This window comes from Caretta caretta, chromosome 15, assembly GCF_965140235.1.
Source record: "Caretta caretta isolate rCarCar2 chromosome 15, rCarCar1.hap1, whole genome shotgun sequence".
NCBI classification, from domain to species: domain Eukaryota; kingdom Metazoa; phylum Chordata; order Testudines; family Cheloniidae; genus Caretta; species Caretta caretta.
Genome location: NC_134220.1, coordinates 12,734,446 through 12,748,733, shown reverse-complemented (window position 1 = coordinate 12,748,733; position 14,288 = coordinate 12,734,446). Strand labels below are relative to the sequence as shown.

The window sequence follows — 14,288 nt, the reverse complement described above, 5'->3', positions numbered from 1 at the left end:
GCATAGTGTAGCAGTAGCAGCTGTATTTGTCAACCAGTTTATTATGCAAAAATGTGTGAAGATCTTTAAAAGAAATATGTATTAAACTAAAAATGATAGTTAGCTGAAACTGCCATTTTGAAACTCTTAAGAGACAAATATTTACTTCAGCTGTGGGTACGCTGTCGTTAGGATTTAGGGTCTTATTCCTTTCACTTTTCCCAGACACATCACTACATCAGACTATAATCGGCAAACAAAAAGGGAAGCAAAACTGGTTACATTCCCAGCTCAAAGCATTCCTTGTACCGTTGCTATCCACACCCTACATTTGTCTCAGGCATCACACAACCAGTGGGTATCCTAGCTGAGTGCAACTCTTTGGTTGAGGTCTTCTGCTCTGCACTGGTGCAGTCTACACCAATTTCTCTGCATTGTTTGAAAGAAGCCACAAGAATTGCAACTGCTGCACCAGTTCAGCTGCTCCTTCTAATTCCATCTCACAATGCAATGCTGGGCTTTTGGAGGTTCCTTAATAGCCTCTGTGCCTCTAGCACCATTACTGGGTACTACAGGAGTACCCAAAAGCATTGGTTCAACTTATGGTGGTATGGTGTGGGGTGGGTATATGTGCTAAATTGCTGCAAGGTCAAACTAGGTGATAAACCGTAATGTCCTGTCATCATCCTTGCAATAGTTTCATTTGCTAGTGTTTACATACTTTTAATGGGATCAATACACAGAAGCCTTATCTGCACCAGTGATTCCCAACTAGTAGTCACGTCCTGTTTGGAGCCACTATCTGGTTCTAGGTGGGCTGTATTAAATGCTTTATAATACAAAACAATAGAAGGAAAGCAATTAAATCCCAGACTCTACAGTTAAATTGTATAAAAAATAAATATGGCCAAATCTCAACCTGGCGGTGGTGCTATACAGAGAGATAACAGAAGATAGGCAAAAATACCCCACTGGAGAGAGAGAACAAGTCCTGCTGCTTACAAGCATTTCAGGCAGTTAGTTTTGCCACAGAGCTGGGGTTCCCTGCTTTCTTGTGCTGCTTGGATTAAGTGCTTAATGTGGGGGTGACACGGGGAGAGATAGCTGAATGGCAGTTTTTGTTTAGAGCCATTTTTGGCTTTTTCATAAACATGACTTAAAAGTGAGCAGACAATGCATGTTACGAACAAAACTTTAAAATATTACATTTCTTTCTCTCTACTGACCCCCCCACCCTCACCCCCTTTTCCCCACTCACATCACATGGTCTGTTCCTGCACATGATACTGAATGAATTCCTCTAGCATTTGTTATACCCATGCATCATGCAATGGCTGTATTTCTGGTGGGACAATCACCGGACTGAAGGTTGGAAGCTACTTGCCTATACTACAGAAAAAACTTCCTAGGCAGCCGCCTTCATTTTTTTTTTCCTTAATGTCATTTGGGGCCCTGCTTAGAAGCTTTAGTTGCCTGTATTTAAAAACTGGCTACAGGAAAATAAGACAACAAAATCCTGAAGTGCTATGGAAGTCTGCAGTAGTAATACATTCCATTACAAAGTACTGAACACTGTTAGAGTTCTGTTTGGCTTGGCTGTAATATAAAAAGATGTCTCGCTACAAAGCTGTCTCTGTCCTTCACGGCCAAACTAATCAATTCTCTAGAAAGCAACGTTCATAATAGCTTCATGGAGTTTAGAGTAAAGCCCTAATAGAATGTGTAGCATTTAATCCTGCTTGACTGACATTTTTAAAATTGCAGAGCATTAAGATGGTTAAGATACAAATTGGATATTAGAGGCTAGATTCTGAACTAAATTTTATCAGTATAAAACAGAATAATACCTTTGATTTCAATGGGAATTACTCTGGTGTTACAGACCAATTTGGTTTTAGCACTGGAAAAGGTCTACAAAGTACCCAGTGTTACCCCCTGCCGTTGTGGGATTACTTTCTCACACTGTTTACTGATCACTTGTCGTAAGTGTCCCAAACAAGGGAACTTCCACCAATTCTCTTAAGAAAATGAGTACTTGTGGCACCTTAGAGACTAACCAATTTATTTGAGCATGAGCTTTCGTGAGCTACAGCTCACTTCATCAGATGTTTACCGTGGAAACTGCAGTTTCCACGGTAAACATCTGATGAAGTGAGCTGTAGCTCACGAAAGCTCATGCTCAAATAAATTGGTTAGTCTCTAAGGTGCCACAAGTACTCCTTTTCTTTTTGCGAATACAGACTAACACGGCTGTTCCTCTGAAACCTGTCTTAAGAAAATGATACCCTTACATTTTTTTATTGGGAGTTCTACAAACAAATCTTTTTCTCATTTTTATTCCATCTTAGTGCTACTCCACTTGCCAAGGTAGAGTACAGAAATTGGAGTAAAGAGCCCTTTAAATCGAAAAAACTGGTTTGGTCGTGTGGATGGAATCAGTTTTATTTCGAGGTAATTCGGCTAATTCCAAAAGAACCGCATACTGTAGACCAGGCCCTATATACTTTTAGACCCTTGGCTCACTCAAAGGTTTTTCTATAGCCCCCAGGTCCCTTTCATCTTCACTAAGCCAAGCCAAACCATACACATTTCATTTTAAATCTTTCTTCACGAGAGAGTTAAAAATGGTTGCCAAAAATTAGGCTCCTAAATCCTTATTTGAGCACTGACATAAGAACCTAACTTCAGCCACTCCGTTTTTGGCCAGATATTTTCCTTCTGTATTTTCCCCTGTAAAACTAGTACATGGAACATGCAGTTCATTTTTTTAAACCACCAATTTAGATACACCAATTCTCTAAGGCAGTGCTGCCCAACCTTATTATACTAGAAGGCCACAGAAATCTAAGACAACCTTGTGTGGGCCAAACAGATTCTACATATTTTAATAAGATTTCAGGTAACAGTGGGAGTCCTGCCACCCAGGGCTGACAGCCTGAGTCCCGCTGTGGGCCTTATGAATGCTCTGGTGGGATGTGTAGGATTATGGGCCATATGTTTGGCACCCCGGCTCTAAGGAGTCAGATGGTGGAACAGCAAGGCTAAGGGCATTACCTCCCCAGCAAGATAAATAACCTAAGAGGTACAATGTCCCCAAGCTGAAATATGTATTGTGGCAGCATCCATATAAGAAGATTCTAGGAATGGCACTCTGAAGCCTAAAATGTCTGTTGAGTCAGTGTGAAGCAATGGCAGCAGGTCCAAGCATGGCTTGAAAGCTCTGTTTGTTTAGAATATCACCAGGTTCTATCATCACTGGGTTTCATGGCCTACTACCATCCAATTTTTAAGTTCTCAGCCATTTTGACCTTACGTATTACACCTATGTGGTGCACAGCTATAGTAAGGCATGCATCTCTACGCCAAGAGTTCGAGACCATTGTGATATCAGAGGTAACGCAACCAACCAACCTTATTCTACAGCTAATTTGCATGCAATAATTTCATTGGCTGTACTAAGGAAACTGCACAAATGCTGGATTACCTGGCCCAACTGCCACAGACACAAAAATCAATACAAATCTCTCAACACAATGTAACCCACACACAAGAATCCCAAACACACATAGCCTCTCACTGCAGCCACCCTCCTCATTCCCAGCCTGGAGAAATCTACACAACTCTCCCAGCACGACACAATCCACACACAAATAGACACAACCAGCAGGCACACTAACTCCAAACATCACTCTGAAGCTTACAATGTCTGCGTCAATGTGAAGGAATGGAAAGAGCTACAAGAATAGCTGAATGGCAGTTTTTGTTTAGAGCCATTTTTGGCTTTTTCATAAACATGACTTAACAAATTAGACCTGTGTGACAGCAGGAGCGTTCAGCTACTTGTGACAATGTAAAGTTATCATGTGAAGTGAGGGGAAATACAGTCAGTTCCTTATCTAGCGCTTCCTTTTGGGAAGTACGAAGAGCCAGTGCCTGTATTCCTGATACTCTTCTGAACCATATGACTGATTCAGCGTCCAAAGAAAAGGAGACTACATGTGTCAGAAGGTCTCAGACAAAGCCTTTAAGCATTGACATTTTTATCCCACTGCAACAAAGCATGTAGGGAAAGCGCACTAGCATTTCCACAGGGCCAGACTGGTTTTGCTTATGCTATATCACCTTTTCACCAACACCTCATACAGTATAATGCACATTTCTGAATTTAAGCTAAATCTGACCAGGTGAGTTCCTCACCCTGCCCTCTATCATTTGTTCATCACTTTGCAGTAAGTGCTTTATAAAAATTTATAGTAACTTTTGACTAGCAGTCACTTTTCACTTTGACTAGCAGCCAAGTTTCAGTTGCAATACCAACTGTAAGATAATAGAAGGTGGAGACTTTTGCAGACTAACATACATAGATCACTTTTGTTTTATAAAGAAGGTGCTATCATCTTGGTGTGAGAGCTCTCCTACCAGAGGACACCGCCACAGTTACTCTTTAATAATATTGGGTGCAAAGTTAAGCTGGACAGCCTTCATGAGTTCCTCTGCATACATCTCGTATCTACCAGTCATCTGGAAAAGAAAAGCAGAGTTTGTAGCCTATTTCAGTAACTTCCCATTAGCTGCTCCTTCTCGTCCCCGCTAGCCAGGAGGATTACAGATGATCAGTGGAAGGAATTTCAATAGAAAAATATTGATTTACATTACTTTTTTAAAAAGGAACATTAACTACCAAGAACAGTAAGGTCTTAATTCCATCAGTCTTCAAAAATTACCAATGCCCTGCACAAGCAGTCTCTTGCAAAAGCTAAACTCTCATTTAAAATAACATTACAAATGGAGTTCTATGCTGGAAAGTGACTATGTAAAATTGGCACCATCTTACTCAGCATGTGTACTCCCTGTGTGTGTGTTCAGATTCACATTTGCTAACTAGGGACAAAAAATAAATTCTTACAGTTTTTTTTTACCTGTGTTACTTTTGCAGAGATAACACAGGTGAGTGGGAGAGCTGGAGTCTCTTTGCTGTGCACTAACAGAATTATATACTGAATTATATACTGAACTCCAGTTACACCAATGTACACTCAATGAAGGCAGTGGAACTACACAAGTGAGAAGTCTTCACACGATGCTCCCAGTAACACCTGAAAACCCCACTGCTTTCAGTGGGTTTGCACAAGTGTCACTGTAGCATTTGGGCTGCAGAACCTGTATTTATGTAGGAACTTATACAGCTCCCATTGTGGTAGCATGATCACCTGGTGATGCAGAGTAAGGGAAGAACCTATCTTGTGTGTGTGTGTGTGTGTGTGTGTGTGTGTGTGTGTGTGTGTGTGTGTGTGTGTGTGTGTGTGTGTGTGTGTGTGTGTGTGTGTGTGTGTGTGTGATATCCATATAAAACATGAATTCCATGCTGCTCTTTTTACAGTCACTTTTCAGAGCAAAACCCTAGTAAGTTTATAGCCATTATACTTGTGAAAAAAGCTTTCTGAATGTGACCTGATACTGTTGTCTTCCTGAGTGTGCAAGCAGCCTGAAACATTAGCTTTGAGGGGAGTGAACTTGCTCCTCTCACAGCAATAGAGTGAATTCTGAAATGTAATGAGGATAATGGTTAATTATTTCACTGCTGATAATTTTAGAAGAAACATACAGTTAATGTCCTTATCCATTGTTGCTGGATGCAGGGGCAGATCCTGGAGCAGGTTATGGGGATATGTGGTTGCTGTCAAGGGTTGTCTGGGTGGGGAACAAGAAGGTCATGCCCATCACCCCCAAATGTCAAGCCACCTCTGGCTGCTCACAAGTAGAAAGGGGATATGCATCTCCATCAAATGACAAAAATTTAAACTGCATCCTACTCCTTTCTGGTTGTCAAAAGTCCCAGTTGTCCTCTACTCAGTTTCCAAAACTTCCAGCAATGCCGGTTTGCACTATCAATACAAAACTGCAGCACACTGGAAACAGAAGACATGGGGGCAGCATAAAATAAACAACCAAATATAAAAACAGCACAAGGGATATTGTACTGATTGTACTACTCATTTTCACACAGCAAAAAAAATGTCCACATTTGAATACATCTAAAATGTGCTGTTGCAGCTGAGGTGGCCTTTTGTATTCTCTGATGACCCAGATCTACATTCTGCTGAAATGACCCCTCATTTTACTGAGGATGTAAAACTCAGTACCAGTATACCACAGCCACCAGGAGTCCTTTCCACAGACTTTAGGTCCAGTGTGTCACAGAACACATAAGACCATATGTCACAAGTGTATGCAAGAGCAAAACGCAAGGAAGTTGGATGTGTTTCTGTACAGATAAAGACATAAAATTCTTTGTTACCATGTCTGATTTTAAACACTGGAATATGGTATAACTGAAGAACTCAAGCAGGAAGAGGATGATAGATTGCAAAGGTCACTAGCTAGCGCAGGCGTGGGCAAACTTTTTGGCCTGAGGGCCACATCGGCATTGTGAAACTGTATGGAGGGTCAGGTAGGGAAAGTTGTGCCTCCCCAAACAGCCTGGCCCTGGCCCTGGCCCCCACCCCCACCCCCTCCCCTGACTGCTCCCCTCAGAATCCATCCAACCCCCCTGCTCCTTGTCCCCTGACCACCCCCTTCTGGGAACCCTGCTCGTAACCGCCCCCCGGGATCCCACCCCCATCCAACCCCCCCCGCACCCTGACTGCCCAGCCCCCTATCCACACCCCCGCCCCCAGACAGGCCCCCTGGGACTCCCACGCCTATCCAACCCCCCCACCCACTATCCACACCCCCGCCCCTAACTGCCCCCCAGGACCACACCCCCTATCCAAAGCCCCCAGCTCCCTGACTACCTCCCAGAACCTCCGCCCCATCCAACCGCCCCCTGCTCCCTGACTGCTCCCCTAGGACCTCCTGCCCCTTATCCAACCCTCCCCCATTACCACGCTGCTCAGAGCAACAGGAGCTCGCAGCCCCGCCAGAGCCAGCCCCGCCGCCCAGCAGGAGTGGTGGGCCAGAGTGCTGGTGGCGCAGCGCACTGAGGCTGCAGGGGAGGGGGGACAGCAGGGGAGGGTCCGGGGTCTAGCCTCCCCAGCCGGGAGCTCAGGGGCCGGGCAAGACAGTCCCGCGGGCCGGATGTGGCCTGTGGGCTGTAGTTTGCCCACCTCTGAGCTAGAGGGTTTGTCCTACTTGTTGCCAGGAGTCAAAGTGCATATTGGGTTCAGGAGGAAAGGTTAATAGAAATTCCAGACCTATAGCAGTTCTGAGGACTAAAACTAAGTGCTTGACTACATGTGAACTCTCTGAGTATGTCTACACAGCAAATAAACCTGTGGCTGGCCCTGGTCAGAAGACTCGGCCTCTCGGGCCTCAAGCTCCAGGGCTGAAAAATTGCTCTGTAGACATTCAGGCTCAGGTTGGAGCCCGGGCTCTAGGACTCTGCGAGGTGGGAGGGTCCCAGAGTTTGGGCTGCAACCTGAAACCAAACATCTACACCACAATTAAACCCTTAGCCTGAGCCCCACGAGCCCAAGTCAGCTGGCATGGGCTAGCTGTGAGTTTTTAATTGCAGTGATAGGTGCCAACTCCAAGGGTGCTCCAGGGCTGGAGCACCCACAGGGAAAAATTAGTGGGTGCTTTGCACCCACCGGCAGCCAAGCTTCCCTCCCTGCCCGCTGCCTCACATTACCTCTACCTGTGCCTTCTCCTCTGAGCACGCTGCGTCCCAGCTTTTACCGCCGCAAAACAGCTGTTTCATGGCGTAACAAGCTCCGGGAGGGAGAAGCGGGAACGTGGCGCGCTCAGGGGAGGAGGTGGGGAAGAGGTGGGGATTTGGGGAAGGGGTTGGAATAGGGATAGGGACAGGGAGGGGGCAGAGTTGGGGAAGGGGTTGGAATGGGGGCGGGGCAGGGGTGGAGGCGGGGCAGGGTCGAGCATCCGTCGGCACCTATGATTGCCATATAGACATACCCTCAGGAAAGTTAATCTAAATTAACTAAAGGTGTGTTAGATTACGTAAATCACAGCACACGCCCGTGTGGATGCTCTCATTCAGAATTAAAGTGGCCTAAATTCCATTTAGCTTAATTCACTTCCAAAGTGAAACAGAGCAAGAGGCTTCAGAGGTGAATGAGGAGAGTTCTCATGTCTGGTTTCAGGCTGTCTGCAGGCTCAGGAAGTGAGCAATCCACCACTTACCTTCTGAGTGTGATCTTCAGAATCATAAGGACTAGGTTTCATTTTTAGCAACAGCTTAAATTCCACAAAAACTAACATGTAAGGCCCATTCAGTGTCATATAAAAGTTAGCAAACTGGCCAGGTTTCTTTAGAGAATAAGGACTTACCTTAAAACTCCATTTGTCACCAACTTGCCTGCAAAGGTTTAGATCCACCTCAGCCACCAAAAGCCCATCCTGTGTGCGAGACAGTCCAGGTGTCCGACTGCCATCTGGTGCAGCCACATAACTCGAGCCATAAAAATATCCCAAGTCATGGTGGGCTTAAATAAATAAATAAATGATAATAAACAACATAGAATGCCATGAGCAAATAAATATAGAACTTCACATGTTCTTTCCTGTGAGAAACTCAGGATTACTTCCTCTATTTTTTCACCCAACTGTGCCCTCATTTAACTCAAAAAGCCACAGTGAAGCCACAGGAAAACTGTAGCTCTATCCTTTAGTTACCCTTTCCCTCACAGGAAAACTTTCACATAGAAACAGGAACCCAGGTAACTTTCATAGGCTTTTCATAATGTACTACTGTGCTGGCTAATTATTAAAACTATTTGCATTTAAAGAAGGGCTTTGTTTCCCTCTCCCATCTAGCCTACAATCAAGTAAATGCTAACAGTAACATCGCAGTGTGTTTCAAAGCAACTGAGAGAGTTCACAGCATTAGCTCTTCAGTGCAGGACCGAAGTATAAAACGTTGAGATAGCAGGAAGAAAAATCTTATTAAAAATGCAAATATCTTCAACAGGATCAAAGGATTGGCCACAAGATCAAGTGCATCAGACACCTCTAAAGTTCTGCACTGTTCATTGAGGGCAATCAAAGTGAGCGATAGCAACCACTAGCCACCTTCATGCAGCAGCTGCTAACACTCAGCTCCAATGTCAGGCCAATACAAGGATCTGTAGCAAATGGGTTGGCTGAGACTCAGACTGAGGCCAGAAAAAACAGAGAAGATGGTGGTTCCCATAAGACAAATGCTGAGGTTACAACTGAATATTGGTGGGTTACATCTACCCCAAGAGAAAGCAGTTCAGAATCTCAGACTTCTTTTGGATTTCTGAATAGATAATCAGAGTACAAGTTTCTTTGACTTTTATAACTTATCCTTTTGTTCAAGCCTATATTGAACACGACAATGCATTAGGTTATTCTTTTCTTTCTTCTCTTATTTCTGAATTATAATTTGTGTTTACTTTTGCCTGTCATGTTCTCACCATTTATAATGATGTAAAATTAAAGAACAGAATAAAACTGGCCAAGTATATTTTGGTTTGCTCCTGTGAAACCCCTCTAAGGTATGTCTTCACTGCAGTTAATTTGGGCTCTTATTCAGGTGTTGCCCCTCACCCCCCTTCCATTCACACAAAAGCCTCTCCCCTGGGTCTGGTAGCGCTTTACACTCAGGGTATGTCTACACTATGAAATTAGGTCGAATTTATAGAAATCGGTTTTATATATTCGAGTGTGTGTGTCCCCACAGAAAATACTCTAAGTGCATTAAGTGCATTAACTCGGTGGAGTGCTTCCATAGTACTGAGGCTAGAGTCGACTTCCGGAGCGTTGCACTGTGGGTAGCTATCCCACAGTTCCCGCAGTCTCCGCTGCCGATTGGAATTCTGGGTTGAGATCCCAATGCCTGATGGGGCTAAAATATTGTCGTGGGTGGTTCTGGGTACATATCATCAGGCCCCCGTTCCCTCCCTCCCTCCATGAAAGCAAGGGCAGACAATCATTTCGCGCCTTTTTTCCTGAGTTACCTGTGCAGACGCCATACCACGGCAAGCATGGAGCCCGCTCAGCTCACTGTCACCGTATGTCTTCTGGGTGCTGGCAGACGCGGTACTGCATTGCTACACAGCAGCAGCAACCCATTGCCTTGTGGCAGCAGACGGTGCAATAGGACTGGTAGCCGTCATCATCATGTCCGAGGTGCTCCTGGTCGCCTGTGTGAGGTCGATCAGGAGCGCCTGAGCAGACATGGGCGCAGGGACTAAATTTGGAGTGACCTGATCAAGTCATTCTCTTTAGTCCTGCAGTCAGTCCTATTGAACCATCTTCTGGTGAGCAGGCAGGTGATACGGATTGCTAGCAGTCCTATTGCATCATCTTCTGCCGGGCAGGCAAGAGATGAGGATGCTAGCAGTCCTTCTACACCGTCTGCTGCCAGCCAAAGATGTAAAAGATAGATGGAGTGTATCAAAACAAGAAATAGACCAGATTTGTTTTGTACTCATTTGCAAACAACCTCCCTCCCCCGTCTAGGGGACTCATTCCTCTAGGTCACACTGCAGTCACTCACAGAGAAGGTGCAGCGAGGTAAATCTAGCCATGTATCAATCAGAGGCCAGACTAACCTCCTTGTTCCAATAAGAACAATAACTTAGGTGCACCATTTCTTATTGGAACCCTCCGTGAAGTCCTGCCTGAAATACTCCTTGATGTAAAGCCACCCACTTTGTTGATTTTAGCTCCCTGTAAGCCAACCCTGTAAGCCGTGTCGTCAGTCGCCCCTCCCTGCGTCAGAGCAACGGCAAACAATCGTGCATCTGAGTTGAGAGTACTGTCCAGAGCAGTCACAATGGAGCACTCTGGGATAGCTCCCGGAGGCCAATACCGTCGAATTGTGTCCACAGTACCCCAAATTCGACCCGGCAAGGCTGATTTAAGCGCTAATCCACTTGTCAGGGGTGGAGTAAGGAAATCGATTTTAAGAGCCCTTTAAGTCGAAATAAAGGGCTTCATCGTGTGGACAGGTGCAGGTTTACATCGATTTAATGCTGCTAAATTCTACCTAAAGTCCTAGTGTAGACCAGGGCTCAGGCTGACTGGCTGTATAGGCGAGAGCTCCTGTGCTGCTTCCACTTGGGCTGGTAACTTGTCCACTTTGCTGTAAAGATGCAGGCTAAATCACTCCTGCACTGACACACCTCCAGTGGCTTCCCACAATTTCTCCCATGTGCCCAAGACAGAAATTCTACCACGATTCACTAGGAAAGAATCATAGGGTTTCTCAGATTACTGCAGCACAAAGAACCATGGGATATACCCTCAAAAGTCATAGCAACATAGTGAATGCAGTATTAGTGAGGACACAGTCACACGGGTATTGCACTTCCCCTGCTGGGATTAGATTAATCCAGGTGCTGATCACTCATCTTAACTCCGCAGTGAAGACATATCTGTTGGGAATTGCACATTTGTCTATTTATAAAATAGGCATTACAAGAGGAGTAATCTGACAGCCTAAAGGAAGGTTTTGGGAGTCTGCTACAACCACATCAGACAAATAGCCAATTGTTATAAAGAGGCAACGTTTTATAAAGCAGTGAAATGCAGAATTCCAGTGAGAGAGTCCCCTGTATGTCTTAGCTCTGCACCCCATCTTCAGCATCATTTGGCTTGGCATGCCAGAGGCATGCAAGTACCTATAACTTTATGTAAACCATTTACAAAAACGCATGAGACTCAATAGCTCACCTGTGTGTCTGGATCTGGACTATCTGAAGCTAATCCTCTTTCACATTAACTTGTGTATGTAGCAATAGTACTTGGTAAGAGAACTCCTGGCTTTTATGGATTTAAAGTCAGAACATGAAGATTAATGCATCATCATAAACCACACTGACAACATAGGGCAAATTAGTGGGGTTTTGCCTTGCAAGTTTCCAGGGATCATACAGACTGGAGTCCCTAGGAAGGATATAGCAGCCCTATATAAGCACCTCTAATGACCATATGCCACTGTACTTTGGATATCTTTTCTGCTAGTTGCCTGTCATTTCTATGACAGTGGCATTTCTGGGAAGTAAGGCTGCTCTTAGATACGACCATTGTCATGGAAACTACAGGCAGATAGCCGGAAAGATAACTCTTCATGCTTCAAAATCAACTATTAGCAACTCATGAAGGTATTTGCTGAACGTACCTTTTCCACCATCTCCAGATGTAAATGCATTCACATAGTATTCCTGTGAAACAAAAGCCAGGTTGAAATGAAGCTGTAGATGGCACTATAATCTCATTTCATGCAAGAGAATCTTGCTGCAATTCAATGTTTAATATACTAACATATTAATGCTTGGCATACATCTATTAAGACTTGTCTGGCTTACCGTCAACACTGCCTGCAGAAGGGAATCTTCAGTGTCACCTAGTTTCTAGATTCAAGGTAGTGACTGTCTTGCTAGAATTTTAGGATGGACTAGCCTGGAAGACAGGCATTTTCTTGGTTGACAGCCTTGTATTCACAGCGCTCTGGGGAATATGAGTAGTAATACTAGCGTGTCACAGCTCTGGTCACGGCAGAGGCCTATGCATGAAATCTTTTAATGTGGGGGAGCTGGTGCGCAGGCAGGAACCTCACGGAACTTGACAGGAAGGAGCCCTGGACCCGGTGGCAGAGGAGACCGAGATAACTGGAGGTCTCCATCCTGCTGCACCCCTTATGCACCTTCACAGCCACAGAGAATTGACAAGTCCTTAAATACACCTGTTCCACCGTTGGGGTTTTGAGAAGTCTGGACCGTGCTTCATCTGGAACCTCACCTCAGAACTGTTCGCCAAGGGTGACCCTACCACGAGTACAATAGTCCGAACAACATAGTTCTGAGGGAGGACACAAACCTCTCCACCACAACAAGTTAACAGGCCAAGGAGAGGACAGCTCTGGTATGGGGGTGGGAGAAGAGAGATTTAAATGAGGTAGTCTTTGCAGATAACAGAAAGGAAGAACATGGTCTAACCAGGTGGACACTAAGCCAGATTCATGGAGAGCACCTTAAAAAAATATACATGCTAAACTGCTCAACAAAGAATTTGTATGTGCACTAGCTCTGAATGTTGCAGTGTTGATATAGTCAGGTTGGTCTCAGGATATTAGAGAGACAACATTGATGAGGTATAATCTTTCCTTGGACCAACTTCTGTTGGTGGAAGAGACAAGCTTTTGAGCTACACAGAGCGTTTCTTCAGGTCTGGGAAAGGTATAAGTAACTAACACATATTTTAAGGAACGATTCACGGTGAAGTGGCCCATTAACACTCCTCCAGTCATAGGACAAAAAAAGGGGGTTAATGGGTTGCAGATTGTTGTATAAGCCGTAAATCCAGTGTCTTTATTAAGACCATTATTTTTAATGTCCAGCAAAATTATCAATTTAAGCTCCTAGGCTCATATTTTGAAGGAATTGTGCTAATTTTCTTTGAGGATGAGGACTGATAGGTCAGATATGGAGGGAAGTGATCGCTTTGTGAAAAGTATTTGCCCATGGATGATATGGTATATTTGTCTTTCATCACTTTCTGTGAGTTCATTCAAGAGCATAATGACTGTCTGGCTTCACCCACATAGTTGTTACTGGGGCATTTAGTGCACTGGAGGAGGTACATCACAGGTTATGATAGGCATATGTAGGACCCATGCATCTTGAAACATGTGTTGTGGGAGATATTGACCCTTGTACCGGTAGCAATATGTCTGCAGGTTTTTCATCTGTTGTTATGGCAGGGTCTCGTGGTGCTTTGAATTGGTGGGTACTGGTCTGTGGGGAGCTCATTCTGACAATGAGCCTGGAGACACAGTGGGTTGTTTGAAGCCCAGAAGAGGAGGGTTGGGAAAGACTTCTTTCAGGATATGCTCCCCATCGAGTATAGGTTGTAATGGTTTAAAGATACCCCGTACAGGTTCCAGTATGGAGTAGTAGGTGACAACTAGAGGTGTGCGGTCAGAGGGTTTTCCCCCCTGTAGCAAAGCAGGGTCTCTTGGGGTTTTTGGGTGGCTCTTTCCATGATGTGATCTAATTCTCTGGTGGAGTATCCTTGTTCGGTAAAGGTGGTTTTATATGTGTTAAGGTGTGTATCCCAGACTTTCTCCTTGGAGCATATTCTGTGATAGCTGAGGGCCTGGCTGTAGATAACAGATTTCTTGGGGTGCTTACTAGATCTGTGAAGGTAAGTGCGGTGATCCATGGGGTTTCTTGTATACTGTTGTCTAAGGTTCCACTGTTGAAGCTAATCATGGCCAGGAAGTTGTTGCTGCTGTGAGAGTGTTCTAGAGAGAGTCTGATGGATGGGTGGTGGTTGTTGAAGTAGTGGTGGAAATCCAGAAGGAAGTTAGGTCATCTGTCCAG

At 44.7% G+C, this 14,288-nt stretch overlaps 1 protein-coding gene across 2 annotated transcripts in view; it reads right to left on the bottom strand.

Moving 5' to 3' along the window:
• Window positions 1-3,726: 3,726 nt before the first annotated feature.
• Window positions 3,727-14,288, bottom strand: part of UPB1 (beta-ureidopropionase 1) — a 32,548-nt gene continuing 21,986 nt past the window's right edge. For both annotated transcript variants that reach the window (XM_075120250.1, XM_075120251.1), the window contains 3 exons: window positions 12,086-12,128; window positions 8,266-8,420; window positions 3,727-4,500 (listed from right to left, as the gene is read on the bottom strand). In XM_075120250.1, coding sequence (XP_074976351.1) covers window positions 4,417-4,500; window positions 8,266-8,420; window positions 12,086-12,128 — 282 coding nt within the window. In that variant the 3' untranslated portion in view covers window positions 3,727-4,416. The remainder of the gene's footprint in view (window positions 4,501-8,265; window positions 8,421-12,085; window positions 12,129-14,288) is intronic.